General features: G+C 29.1%; 3 protein-coding genes across 6 annotated transcripts in view; all 3 read right to left on the bottom strand.

Annotated features, from left to right (window-relative positions):
- Myb (proto-oncogene like protein Myb) overlaps positions 1 to 1,820 on the bottom strand; it is a 38,813-nt gene extending 36,993 nt beyond the window's left edge. For both annotated transcript variants that reach the window (XM_035870077.2, XM_035870079.2), the window contains exon 1: positions 1,253 to 1,820. Coding sequence is in view for 1 of the 2 variants with exons in the window: in XM_035870079.2 (XP_035725972.1) it covers positions 1,253 to 1,272 (20 nt within the window). In the remaining variant the exon portion in view is untranslated. The remainder of the gene's footprint in view (positions 1 to 1,252) is intronic.
- A 4,526-nt stretch (positions 1,821 to 6,346) lies between these two features.
- LOC118443312 (mediator of RNA polymerase II transcription subunit 27-like) lies at positions 6,347 to 7,894 on the bottom strand. Its single transcript, XM_035870085.2, has 4 exons — positions 7,617 to 7,894; positions 7,411 to 7,506; positions 6,841 to 7,141; positions 6,347 to 6,712 (listed from the first exon to the last, which is right to left on the bottom strand). The coding sequence occupies exons 1-4, from the start codon at positions 7,772 to 7,774 to the stop codon at positions 6,545 to 6,547; spliced, it is 723 nt and encodes a 240-aa protein (XP_035725978.1). The 5' UTR covers positions 7,775 to 7,894; the 3' UTR covers positions 6,347 to 6,544.
- Positions 7,895 to 10,029: 2,135 nt separating this feature from the next.
- Positions 10,030 to 12,299, bottom strand: part of axo (axotactin) — a 28,259-nt gene continuing 25,989 nt past the window's right edge. Inside the window, exons 27-28 of one of the 3 annotated variants that reach the window (XM_085659158.1) lie at positions 11,680 to 11,743; positions 10,030 to 10,782 (exon numbers count right to left, since the gene is read on the bottom strand). In XM_085659158.1, the coding sequence (XP_085515284.1) occupies positions 10,634 to 10,782; positions 11,680 to 11,743 (213 nt within the window). In that variant the 3' untranslated portion in view covers positions 10,030 to 10,633. The remainder of the gene's footprint in view (positions 10,783 to 11,679; positions 11,744 to 12,299) is intronic. The other 2 variants (XR_004838633.2, XM_085659161.1) reach the window with 2 other exon arrangements.

The following is a 12,299-nucleotide window of genomic DNA, read 5'->3' as shown; positions in this document are numbered from 1 at the left end:
AGGAATGGACGAAAGAGGGAGAGAGAGAAAGAGAGAGAGAGAGACGTGAGAAAGAAGGGATGAAGAAAGGAAAGGAGGAGGAGGAGGAGAAGAATAGGGTGAGGAGCGGAGGGCGGGAAGAAAGGAAGCACGAAATGAGATATGCATGTATGCCGGGAGAAAAGACTGGTGCAACTTTTCTACGCATGCCACGTGTTTTACCACCTGCTATATCTCCCCTCCTTCTAACAATGCCGCACAAATCGATATTTCAATTTTGCATGAGACCATCGAAATTTACTAGCAAATTTCCATGGTGATATTTAGATCACTAAAGATTTCATCTCTCTCTATCCGATACTATCCCCTCTCCCCGATCCTTCCTACTTCCCGAATCGACGGACTTTTTTTTATCAAGTACTATTTTCACTTTATCGATCGAACGTCAAATCGCAGTAACATCTAACCTTTCGTCGCAACACCCTTTCTAACGCGATATTAAAAGGAGATGCGATTATTATTGTGACGTAAAACTTGAAAAAAGATAGAAAAAATAAAAAAACATTAAAAAAAAAAATTAAAAAAAAAAAAAGAAAGAAAGAAAAACATTATAACGTTAGCAACGAACCAGAATAGGACCGAGAATAAATTTAATGACATCGTCACGTTAATATATTATAATAAATAATTAATATTTTATAACAAATATATTAAATATTGAAACACTATCTTTATGAGGTTATTTTTTTTAACGACGTTTAATATATATAATCTGAAAATTTTTTTCGATAATAGTCGTAACATATGTTTTTATTTTTCATATGAAGAAAGAGAGAGAGGGAGAGAGAAAGAGAGAGAGACAGAGCGACAGAGAGAGACAGAGTGATAGGGAGAGAGAGAAAGAGAGAGAGAGAGAGAGAGAGGGAAAGAATAAATAAATGTTTCGATGTTCATTAAATAAAAAAATAAACAAGAAACATTATGTCTCGAATTGACCTTTGGAAAGGAAAAGACAATACGAAATCCTTCGATCGAAAGATCGATAACCGGAAGACTATTTAGCTTGGAGCACGACCTCGAGCACATCAACGAATGTTTACATATATATATCGACTAATGAGAAAGAAAGGAAGAAAGAAAGAAGGAAAGAAAGAAAAAAAGAAAAATAAAAGTGGAAAGAGAGAGAGAGAGAGGGAAAGAGAGAGATCAAATTAGAGGCCAAAAGACAAGAAAAATGATAAATATTATATATATTATAAAAGGAAATACTCACTTATTCGCGGCGATCCACATTATCGTCCTCAATTCTTCATTGTTCTCGTTTTACGACGTATTTCTTGATCATTAATTGACACCGCGAAATAATATCAATGTAAAATATGCAAAAGCACTTTATAATCTTTGCAATATGGCCGATATTCACCCTTGACCGAAGAATAAGATTTATTTCTTTTTCTTTCTTTTTTTTTTCTTTTTTTTTTGGTCCTATTTCTTTTCTTTTCTTTTTTTTTCTTTTCTTTTCTTTTCTTTTTTCTTTTTTAATCGCGATGATCGAATGCGAGTGCTTGAAAAATCGGTGTACTTTTTGTTTTTATTTTATTTTTTTTTATTTATTGATTTTTAAAAAAACGTTCTCGCTTACCGGAACCGGTCGAAAGCGTACACGACGCGACATGGTCTTACTTCAAATATCTTTTACTTCCTTTTTCTCTTTCACTCACTCTTTTTCTATATATATATATATATATATACACACATATATATATATATATACATGAGGAATAATATTCTATATATTCCGCCGTATGTACACTTGAAGGGCACTCGATGAAAGACACACCACTATTCGCACAATCGAACGATCTCCCGCGGATTCGCGCTATAATTTAACTACCTGTGTGTGGTAACACTTCCAACTTGGAAACAATCATGGTGGTATTCAATTCCATATATCGTCCTGACATCTTCAGAATACTTTTGGCATTAATGTTATTACCGACAGTCAATAAATCGAATGATATATATCATGTATATGCGAATAAATTTGTTAAAGTATAGTTCTTTTCTTTCTTCAAATTATGAAGAATTACAAATATTCGTCAATTTTAATTTTATAATGATTTAAACAAAATAATCTCAATCGAAGCATAACTTTTGATCGATTATCACGAACAATATAATAAAATTAAATAATCAATAAAATTCTCATTTTAATGATAATTGTTTAAACGTCTGTGATAACTTTTTTGAATATTTTGATGAATCTTAGTCTACGTGCAATTTGATATATAGAAAATACTATAAATTAATTTATAAATAATAATAAATTCGTTGTAACATTATATAGCTTGCAATATGCATTTTAATAAAAATTAAAAATAATTTTAATTTATTAAACTTTAAACTCAGAATTGTTTCATTTATTTTATAACAAGGGAACATCAAAAATATCTTTTTTCAAACGTTTCAAATTAGAATATTAATACTCTCGGTAATTTTATTATTATTTAAACAATTTTTAATGTACGCGCAATGAAATAAATTAATATTTAAACAATAGTACATTCGTTTAAATATTAAAATGACGGTAACACGACAGAAATTTAAAATAATTTTAATTTAAAATTTCAATACTTAAAAATTTTTAATTTCAGGGTAGATTGTTGTGCTCGTGTAATATAAATATATCCAATTTTTTTATTAACTTTGACAATTATCACATTAGTTTTCTTTTGCATTCCAATTTAATCTAATTTTGATTAAACATTAAAATACTAAAACTTTATACTGTCAATAATATTTCAAGAGAAAAATAGATAAGATATAATTAAATTCAAAGATAATTTCTTAGAAAATAGCATAGAAAATCTTTTTTATCGTATTTATGCTTGTCATCTTATATAACTATAATATATTCTTTCTCTTTTTTATTATTATATATATCATCATTATCATATATAATGTAGAATATTTTTCTTTTTATTATATTTTATTAATAAATTATTATAAAATCAGGAATGTTGAACAATCTTAAGTCCGATATTATGTACAAGCCTCTTGTGGATTATTCGTGGATAATCCATTATGTAAATAGAAACTTTGCGAATCAAATAATGATTAAGATATATTTATTTAACTTTATCAGGTATCAGTAGTTTAATCAATAGTTTAATCCAATAATTAATTTTAACGATGATCAAGATGGATGATTTTAAGAGACTTCTTTTGTTTCCAATATCCTTCTTGTTGTCTCTCTCTTTTTTTGATAGGTTTCCAACGTGTGTGTTTGGTGACGCCAAGGCGTATTAATTATAGCGTGTTAATTATCCTCTTGTCAAAGGAGGCGTAACAGTCGCAACGAGGTTGGCACAACCACTCCTCCCTGAATGAGTTTCTCTGAGAAGTTTGAAATTGACTTTACGTGTATAAGTTAATTTAAATTTATCCGTAATGGAATCCCAGTGATGTGGGGTTGGGTTTGTTGATCTGGTGAAGAGTCCGGTTGATCATTGTCTATCTTGCTGATGTATGCAGGCTTCAATCTGTCTATTGAAATATTTTTCTCTTCTCTGTTAATGTTAATTTTGAATATCCAATCACTTATTCAGTCTATAATCTTATATGGACCAATGTACAGTGCTTCTAGTGGAGCTTTCACGTAATTACAGCGCAGGAATATATGAAGACAGGTGTCAAAGTCTTTTAGAATGAAGATCCTGGCTTTATTGTGATGAACAATCGGTCTGGTTCGATTTTTACAAAACCTTTTAGCAGGTAATATGGCAGTACGACCCAGACTTAATCAGGAATTTCTGTTTGGTTGTGTTGTCGTAAATGTATAGTTGGACGTTTTTTTATTTATTTCGTTCCATGTAGAACTTCTTAAATGGTAAAATTTTTAATGACGCTAGTGATGTAAAATCACATTTAATTTAGTTTTTGGCTAAAAAATCAGAAAGTTTTATGAACATGGAATTATGACACTGCCTGAAAGATGGCAAAAGATGTCATCAACAAAAACAGACAATACCTAATTGAATAAAGTTATATTTTTAAGCAAAAATTTGGAATTTTCCTTCTTATTTAAAATCCGCAATCATTTAGTTGCCAACCCAATAGTATGGAGTTATTGTCATTCACTGTTCCTACTGAAAACAGCGATGTTAATTTTCCTGATTTGTCAGTGTGGTTGTTGAAGCGAATTTGCAAGATAAGATGCAGCGTTTTGTTTCGTTGGCAAACATTTGGTGATAATAACAGATGTCAGTGCGTGCAGATATCAATGACCTTGGTCTGCTGCAGTTATGGTGCATCGGAGATTGTTGGGACTGCAGTTGTTGATTTTGTTGTTGCAGTAATGTGAGCTGTTATAGATACTGTTGTTTGTTTTTTTGCGTTAATTTAAACAATGATCTCTGTCATATACATAAAAAAAGATCTTTGAATTTCCATAATCTTTGGGTCAGTACACAAAAGAGTCAATGCAAAATAGGGTGCGAAGATTCTCATGACTAAGTCATTCTGTAGATTGTTGGGTACCAGCTGGTAAAAATAATCCGCAAACACGGCTATAATATCAAGCGGAAGTTCACTTACTTTAATCAGATACGGTTTGATATGTGCTGGCATTTGTTCAAACCAAAATTTGTTGCAATATGGTATTATCAATGAAACTACTAGCCAATGTGCGCATGTATCACAGAAACTGAGAAGGTGTTCTCTTTGCAAGTCTTATCTTACGTAAATGTTTTTTTATTTGGTTGTGCCTGAAATCAGGAAGTCCTGAGATTATCACATTTTTTAAAATTTTATATTTATCTGTGGCGAGCTCCTGCCGTATTATGTTTGAAAATTGCTCCATCATGTTGTGATCCAAGGCCTTAATGACTATCAGGTATTTTACTTTATCATTGATGATTCCATAAATGGTGAATTTAGATTCAACCAAATTGAACTAAGAATACGGTCGAGTTTTTGTGAATGTCATGAATTTAGATTGACTTATCGAGTGATAAGTGTCACACCGTATGTTGTTAAGAGCTAATAGTTGATTATAGTTGTGCAGGTTCTGCATACCAGAAGTATTTTTTTGCTATTGTTCCTGTCCATTGACACTGATGGGATGGATGATACTGTCGAAGTGTTTAATGGCATCTCTTGTCCGTTATTGTTTTGATACGTTTGTTCAGAATGAGTTCCTTTATCACTGATATCTCAATGTGTTTAACTTGCCATTATCGTGAATTCGTGGAGATCTAATTTAGGTTCGCGTCGAATCTTAATAGGTCTGTGTATACATTGTTGGCTTTTAATATGGTGTTCGGTATTTGTTTATCTTTTTTTTTTTTCAGATGTTCTGTTGTAATTTTTAATATTTATTATTTATTACTTTCTTTTTTTTTTTGCACCTTGTGTTTCATAATGAGGCAGGATGGCTGACGCCGATACGTTTTTCTTTTAGTAAAGAAGCTCTTGATGCACAAAGATCACGATGTCGGGGTCATCAATTATTGGTTTTTCGTGGATAACCAACTATGTAAAAAGAAATTTTACACATTAAGCAATAATTGCGATATATTTACTTAACTTTGTTAGGTACACAGTAGTTTAATCGGACTATCACTTTCAACAGCTATAATCTCAAGAAAAATCAAAGAAAAAATGATCTCTTTTTTGTTTCTGGAGTCTTTATCGTCTTCTTTATTTTCGGCATTTTTGTTGTCGTTGTCGTGTCTCTCTCTCTCTCTCTCTCTCTCTCTCTCTCTCTCTCTCTTTCTCTCTCTCTCTCTCTTTCTCTCTCTCTCTCTCTTTCTCTCTCTCTCTTTGTTTGATTGATTTCTCACGTGTGTGTTAGTGGCGCTAAGGTTTGTTAGTTATGTGCCTTGCCAGAAGAGGTGTAATAGTCGCAAAGAGATCACCACACTCTCTCGTCTATGCGCACCATCTAATGAGTCATGTGCGTATTTATCGGTCGACGCACGAATAATTTTCATATTGTCGAATATGTAAATCTAAATTTTATTGATTTAAAGTGAGAAAACAATTTTGTAAAAAATCATGTTCTGAAAGAAAAAGATATTGGTGACAAGTGCGTGATGAAATACATTAACCTATCACAAATGCATGCAGCAATGTAGAACTTCAAATAAAGTAGTCACTCAAGTAATCTCCTTCCATATTTTAATCATATTTTACACAAAATACAAAATGAGTTAGCTGTATAAAGTGTTGATTAGATAGCAGACAAGTATATATCAACGTAATAATTACAAAGTTTTTATAAATTTATTTATTAATACATAGAGATAATTAAAAATTTACAAAGAAAAAAAGAAAAATAACTAAAACTAATAATATATATGTAACCATAAAATCTTTCCAACCTAAGTACTTCATCCTTTTTTAGTGATTAACTAATTAGACGTAAATAGCTATAAATCCTAAGTACACTTTTTGAAGGTGTTAACAATCGTGGTGCAGATAATAATTCGGTCATATAAAGAAAGATAACAATTGTAATAATGTCTTATTTTACAAAAGAAAAATTCTATGAAAAGTAATGGATTTAATTTGAACTTATAAAATCTTCAGTTATATCACAAGATTTACATTCTTCATGATATGCTTCGTAAGTATTAAAATCTCTCCACGTTGGAAGTGAAACTTGTTTTAGATATAGACCACAATGTTTGCATGGTTCAATGAACAAATTGATTAAACTATGCAACCAAATCTAGAAAAAAAAAGGCATCAAATTTTTACATATTCTCATAAGTAACGAGTGATTTTGTATTATTTCTATTTTATTTGTGATATTTATTTGTGATCATTCTGTTTTATTTTATAAATAATTCGTATTACCATAAATGATTGTACAGCTAATTCAGGACATTCTGTAGAATAAAAGTGTAACATAGCAGCAAGAGCATTTTCTGTTACTTTTCTGAAGACTTTATGCCTCGATTGTGTCCACAAATCCATTGATTCTTCATAACCTTTTATAACAACCCATTCGATCACTATGCCCCTAATTACTATTACTGCCTTTAAGACATGTCCTAATATAACATCAAATGTTGCAATTGATGTGACCGATTTGGATACAGACACTGTCATATCATCAAACAATTGATTTAAGGTAGTTATCATAGAATTGACTTGCCTTTAAATAAGATTTAAACTTTTGTTATGTTATACATATTATGAACATAACATTTTTTATTATTATAAAAGACTTTACATATCTGGAGATATATTTTACATTATGATTATTAGTTTGAACTAGTAATCATATGTTCCATTGATATTTGTATAATATCTCTTTAATAAATTTCACTTAAGTAATGGTATTTAAATAATGATTTTTAAGTATTGTTATGAACTTTATTTATCTATTAATAATTGTTAATAAGAAAATTATAAAGTGCTTGCCTTTGCTCTGCAGTCTCCTCATCGAGATCAGTTATGCTTCCCAAATTTAATGGATATAATAGCGGATCCAAAATTTTAATTTTTTCAGTTAAATTTCTGCAAAATTTGTATATATATATATATATATATATATATATATATATATATATATTATATGAGTAATTATCTTTACTTTGAAATAAAAAATATAAAACTAAATCGTATACCTTAAATTTATATTAATTGTTGTCATTAATCCTTGTAAACGTACGACATGTTTATATTCATTTTCTTCATGTAAATTATTTAGAAAAACTCCGAAAAATTGATCAACACTAGTACGTAATACTATTATTGCTAGCAATGCTTCTTCCAATTGTTCCATTATTTATTTTTTTTTTCTTAATAAAGATTAATAAATATACAATTAATATGTAAGAGAATATATTCAATATTAGTGAGGTTACGTTATCACACTCTTTAATAGTTCAATTTTAAACTATGAAACCGATTTTACTGTATATTTCAAATTTTTTTTATATGAAATTGTTCAGTTCGAAAGAAAATATATAAGAGAAATGTATTGGCTTAACATTCAAAATAGATATATATATATATATATATATATATATATATATATATATATATATATATATATAATCTAGGGAATAGATTCTGTTTAATACTTTACAAAGTTATTAATTGATTACATTTAGTATTGGACATTCATCGTGTAATTATAATTTAGCTTCAGCCTGTATCAAGTACGTAAAGTATCATGAGTCTTTAAAAATGGAAAGTTTAATGTCAAAATACATTAATTGAAGTAGTCCGTCTAAATTCTAATAATTTCAATCATCCAACGATACCGAATAAATTATAAGATTTCGTACAAAGGTATCAAATTAAAGCGTACGATTTATTTATGGAAGATTTATCCCTATGTTTCTGAAGAAATGCGATTGTCGCTGATTGGCTGATATTCTATTTATGAAATAGTTGCGTATATATAAAAGTTGTGAATGATTATAATAGAAAATTCCTAGAACAGTATTCTTGACAATTGGAATTGTAATGTATAAGATTGTACTTTATTTTTCGAGTATGGTGAAACGAATGGTTCATATAATATGTTTTTAATAGATGACAATTGAAAATAAATGTGTATACGATATCAGAACGCTGCCATTATAGAAAATTATACTTTTTTTTTTTTTTTTTTTTTTTTTTTTTTTTTTTTTAATATTATCTATCCAACCATCGAAGCGTCGTATATATCGTCACTATGGTAAAATTGTCAAAGAATGGCTTCGATATTTAAAAATTAGACGGAACAATTTGAAAAGAAAACGGAGATTTTTTTTAATTGAATTTTGATTTTGATTTTTTAAATTGAAAATTGATTTTTTTTTTTTTAAATCTTTACTTTTAGAAATCATACAGTATGACGTACTTTCAATATAGGGAAAACATTTATTTTTATAAGTATGAGAAAAAACTATCGCGTTGAGATTATAACAAATAATATTTTTTTTTAACAAATTTCTAATTTAAGCAATTATTATAAATTATAATAACACGTTCTTTTATTGAGATAAAAAAAATTGTGGATGTGAGTGTGTGTATTAATAAAAAAAATTATATAAATTTCGCAATAAAAATATCTTAAAAATATTACTTTCTTTTTTATCAAAATAGATACAGTTCTGAAATTTGAAAACGTAATTATTATATATTTTACAAAAGAAATCAGATCTAATGAAATTTATAATACAGAAATTAATAGAAATTCTGGTAACAAATAACCATAAGAAAAAAAAAATGTTCAATTATCTGACGGATTCCTTTTTTCTTTTTTCTTTTTTTTTTTTTCGTTGTCTCTAAATGCTTTCTTAAATATCTTGAATTTACGAATATTGTTTTTTAGCTTTCAATCTTTTTTTTTTTTTTTTTTTTTTTTAAGTTTCAATAGCGAAAGTTATTTAAAGTTCAATAGCGAAAGTTTTCATAATTTTTTTCTCACAACGATTATAATTGTCAAATACATTTAAAGGGTTAATAAAGACATAATACATAAAAGAGGAAATAATATTATACTATTTCGTATTAGGATATGAAGGGTACGATCTCTTTTCTTTTTTTTTTTTGGAGATGGTACAGAAAGAAAATGGCAGAAATACTCCATACACTTGTATTACTGTATTTGTTATACATTATTAATTTTTTATTGTACTCCTAGTAATTAACATTATCAATTATATTTATTATATAATGTTCTTTTTTTTCTTATTTCTTTATTCTTTTTTCAATTTTTTTTTCTTTTTTCTTTTTTTTTTTTTTTAAACAGTTTACTACGACGATTGCAGAGAAATGAGAAAGAACATCTTATTTCGTTAATATCCTATTTTTTTTTCTTTTTTGAACTATAAGAAGAAAGAAATGAAAAAGATATGTTGTTTCATCTTTTCTCACACTTTCCTTATAGATATACACACAAACAATATTTTGTTATTTTTTTCTCCTTATTATTCGCATTGTCTTAGATTTCACACTTTTTGCTCGGTATCATAATCGTCCATTTCGATTTAACGAGCTGATTTGTGAATTTTATTGGATGGGGAAGAGGAGATATTGTGTACGTTATATATATATATATATATATATATATATATATATATATATATATATATATATATATATATATATATGTGTGTGTGTGTGTGTGTGTGTGTGTGTGTGTGTGTGTGTGTGTGTGTGTGTGTGTGTGTGTGTGTGTGTGTATGTATGTATGTATGTATGTATGTATGTATGTATGTATGTATGTATATATTATATATATATATATTTCTTCTATATATATATATATATAATATAGAGAAAATGAAAGGAAACCTTGACTAGGGTTAAGATGACGATTTTGTTATAATACACAAATACATTTTGTATATACGTATTCTACGGAATTTCGTCATGAACTTTTGCATTTTCTTCTTTTAATCCTCTTCTTCTATATATATATATATATTTATTTATTTTTTGTTCTTTTTGTTCATTTTTATTTGTAAATACGAAAAATAAAATATATTTTTCCTAAACATTTTCAGATCTTCTCAAAACGAGCTCTTGCCTCGAATACTCAATATAAGAGAAGAGGAGAAAAAAAGGAAATAAAATTTTTCTATAATTTAGGATATGAAATTCTTGTATTTCTTATAATTCTCTCAAAGAGAAACGACGGAAATATTCAGTCCAAGGACAGAACGGACTCTATAGAGTTTCTATTCCTTGGTTGTAGTCTTGGACCTCCTAGATAGCTTAGAGGATTGCCGAAAGTCCGACAATCATCCGACAGATAGATAGGGCTCATGTTCAGGACCAAAGGTTTTCTGGTATCTACAAAATCAACAAAGAAGACAAAAAAAAAGAGGGAGAGAATAATTACTATTGTCTTGCTGCCATGAAGGAGAACGAAAGAGAGAGAGAGAGAGAGAGAGAGAGAGAGAGAGAGAGAGAGAGAGAGAGAGAGAGAGAGAGAGAGAGAGAGAGAGAGAGAGAGAGAGAGAGAGAGAGAGAAGCATGTATAAAAAAGGATATATGAATTTGCATTAAAGTTCTCTAAGGTCTCTCAAATTAATCTCATTGGAAAAGTTCAGAAAGGTATAAAATTTCTCAATTCGTGTATATGTAGACATTTTTTTACAACGTTGTCTTTATGATTACATGGCTGCTCTGAACGATCCTTCAAGGGTTCTGTTTTGTTCATTGAAAAATTATTGCTGTTGAAAATATAGCGATTAATAGCCAACGATTTTTTTTCCTTTATTTTTCTTTTTTTTTTCACGGCAACAACTTCGAATTAATCCCTCATGCTCTTAACTCACCTGAAATTCCCTTGTATCTAGCGATTTTTTATTTCTTTTTCTTTTCTTTTTTTTAAGCCGAACGACACTCTTCGCGGCAGTTCATTTTTCAATCATTGTCATTCTTACATCAGAGATTTCTCGCTTGAGAAAAATTGTTTACAACAATTTTGCGATTACGGTGTTTTTTTACCTTGTGAAAAATGTTTACATATATAGAGAAAGAAAGAGAAAGAGAGAGAGAACGACTATGATAAAAAGAGATAGTAGTTTAAACTTTTTGATATAAGTAGTTCTGAAAATGAAAATTAGGAGACCTTAGAATCTGAGTGTACTTCGTACATATAAAGTGATGGATGAAGAAAAAGAAGAAAATGACGATGATGATGATGATGATGATGATGATGATGATGATGATGATCACACTGACCTGTCGACGTCGGCGAACGTTCAGGGGCTTTCGAACGTTGTCCAGTGTTATTGTCCATGCTAGCCTATACACATATAATGAATATTCCCTTTAAACATATCTTTTCCTTTGCAAACTAATATTTCCATAATAGGAACAACGTGGATGCGATTAATCAATCCTTGCCACGATGCTAGATACAAGAAACGACGAAATTTCGTTTGCCTTCATGATTAGTTCTTGGTTAGTTAAAATTTAATGAAAAATGATTATGATCGATCGATCATTTATGTTCTCTCATATGTATATAACACCATCTATGTTGATCTTTATAAATTTCAATAATTAGCTGGCAGAAATTTGTAGTCTGTTTATTTTATAAGCTAATTACATACATGTCTATGTCTTAGAAAGGACACATATGTACGTCCTTGCGTCTTGAAGCGAGATAACAGCATGCGATGCAATAAAACGAGACGTTCCTGGTCGTTGGACGTACAACAATCGATGCAAGCAATAGTTGTCCTTTTGTACATGTATAAACGATTTCCACCATATGCGCAGTTTTGTTATTAGTAGAAGCCGTTCCAAGATCATGATGAGTCGTTGCAAGACACGATAAGGTTTTTTTTTGTTTTTTT

The sequence above is a fragment of the Vespa mandarinia genome, chromosome 9, assembly GCF_050613455.1.
Source record: "Vespa mandarinia isolate Hongniang chromosome 9, ASM5061345v1, whole genome shotgun sequence".
Lineage (NCBI taxonomy): Eukaryota > Metazoa > Arthropoda > Insecta > Hymenoptera > Vespidae > Vespa > Vespa mandarinia.
Note: the sequence above shows the minus strand (reverse complement) of the source record. Positions and strands in the feature narration are given on the sequence as shown.